Source organism: Merops nubicus, unplaced genomic scaffold (genome assembly GCF_000691845.1).
Source record: "Merops nubicus isolate BGI_N331 unplaced genomic scaffold, ASM69184v1 scaffold32849, whole genome shotgun sequence".
In the NCBI taxonomy this organism is placed as follows: Eukaryota; Metazoa; Chordata; class Aves; order Coraciiformes; family Meropidae; genus Merops; species Merops nubicus.
This window is the reverse complement of record NW_008629546.1, coordinates 3452-5485: the sequence shown is the minus strand read 5'-3', so window position 1 is coordinate 5485 and position 2034 is coordinate 3452. Positions and strand designations below refer to the sequence as shown.

General features: G+C 48.7%; 1 protein-coding gene across 1 annotated transcript in view; it reads right to left on the bottom strand.

Moving 5' to 3' along the window:
• Positions 1-1627: 1627 nt before the first annotated feature.
• The window catches only part of CENPM (centromere protein M), a 3852-nt gene continuing 3445 nt past the window's right edge, over positions 1628-2034 (bottom strand). Inside the window, exon 5 of the mRNA XM_008947014.1 lies at positions 1628-1762. Coding sequence (XP_008945262.1) covers positions 1628-1762 — 135 coding nt within the window. The remainder of the gene's footprint in view (positions 1763-2034) is intronic.

Here is a 2034-nt window from a genome sequence, read left to right as displayed (position 1 = left end):
CTTCTTACACAGCCACAAGTTTGCACGATGTTCTCCTTTGGGTTTCAGCCAGAGTCCAGCCCTCTTGGGCACCGTAACACAGCTGAATAGTTTAGCTCCTTTTGTTCCAGCTGACAAACAACCTCACCCTCCCCCACCAGCAACAATCCAACTGGAGCTGGGATTTGGGTGTCCTCTGAGCAAGGATAGAGGCTTTGTGCCTTGCTGAGCTGTCTTTGCAAGGGCTGCCAACGCTCGCAGCTGATGGAGCCTGCAGTGCTGCTTTCTGCTTTTTCCTGCTCTCCCAGATGTCAGGAACAAGCTAAGCCAAGCAGCACACACAGCCAGAGCTCTGCACCTAGGAACAGGAAAGCACACCACCAGGAATTAAATAAATTAAACCAGAGGGGAGCTTAACACATTTTCTCTAAGCTTCATTTCTACCTGGCGTGCAATGCTGGGTAAGGAACAACCCAGAATTTCAGTCAACACTCCGTTCTGGAAGGTGGCTCAACTCGGTCTGCTGGGAGGATATTATTTGGAAAGCTTCTGCCACCTCCCCGTGGCTGAAGCCGTGACTGCAGCTCACTAACCGAGTTCAAACTGCCAGCAAGGACCAGCAGCAAACTGGGGCAAACTGGGACCAGCCGCCAGCGCAAACTGGGGCAGCGTTTGTGGCTTTTGGAGCCTCTGCAACATACTCAAAGAGCACAAAATGACTTATTAGATTTGTTTTATTAATTTAGAAATGTAAAACACACTCCTGGCTTGCAGGAAGAACAAGGCACAAACTGCTACTGACAGGAACCTGGGAGTTAAGGGATTATACACCACAAATGCCCAGCTTGGAAGGGACAACTCTTTCCGGTATGTTGATGCAGCCCAGGCTGCTGTGTCCCATCTCTGGGCAGCCCTGGAGAGGCTGGGCTGGTAAGGTTATCCTGGGCTTGATAGTCTAGGTGTGCTTGTTATCCTGGGCTTGAGAGATGGAGCCTTTTTCTTTAAAGATCTAAAAGAAAGCTGAAGTGATGGGTTACCTTCTTTAGTCCTGTCCTCCCCAGTTAGGTGTCTGAGCCCTCCACTGGGCAGATGCTCACACAGCTGGTTCAGTCCCTGCCAAGCATAATCCACTCTGCAGGACAGAGCCTTCCTCCACTCATTAATCCCTTGGTGGGGGAGACAAAACCTGGCAAGGAGGTTTCACATCACTCCAAGGTGCTCTGCTTCACCTGAAAGGATGCAGGAGCCTGCTGCCTCTTCTCCAGCACTTTGAGGACACTTTAAGATACTTAACTGTGACATGCAGCATTTTGGATAGTGGCATGTTCTTCCAATACTCTCTTAAAAAAATAAGTAGTTTCTGGCTGCTTGCAAAGTGGGTGAAACTCAAACCTGAGCATAAAATGGGGTTCAGATGTACTCATGGATAGGAATCCTCAGTTCAAACTGCCCTCTCCCCAGCACCTGTATGTTACCCACTGAACAGGGATCAAGCTTTTCTGGAGAGATTAGCAATGAGGAACAGCTCTGGATGAGCAGTCATGACAAGCAGGGCAAAAAAATCTTCACCATGTGATTCCAACTGCAGCAGCTTGAATGCCCAAAGTGAAAAACCTGATGAATGTGGCTGAATTCTCACAATGAGAAGCTAGTCATCATCATCATCATCATCATTCTTAAGCAGCGAGCTAAAAGACAAGGCAGAAACTCCTGGGATGTGACCAGCACAGACCTGTAGCATCCGGAGAAGCCTCTGAGCAGTGGCAGCTCGTATCCCTTCCAACTGAAAACAAAGGGGAGAAAGTATTTAATCAATAGAGGAGACAATCGCTGCGAAGCTGTGAGAAAAGAAAGAACTGGAGCAGGCATTAAGTATGGTTCAGAGCAGCTAGCTACTGAAAATCCCCCAAAAAAGCCCATTTACTCCCCTATTGTTAGGGAAGGCACAGATACGACCTGCTGGCAGGGAAGCAGTCTGAGGGTGGGATGAGGAGGACATGGAAAAGTCAAGTGTGTTACAACTGATTGCCATACTCTCCCCCCAGCTTTCCAAAT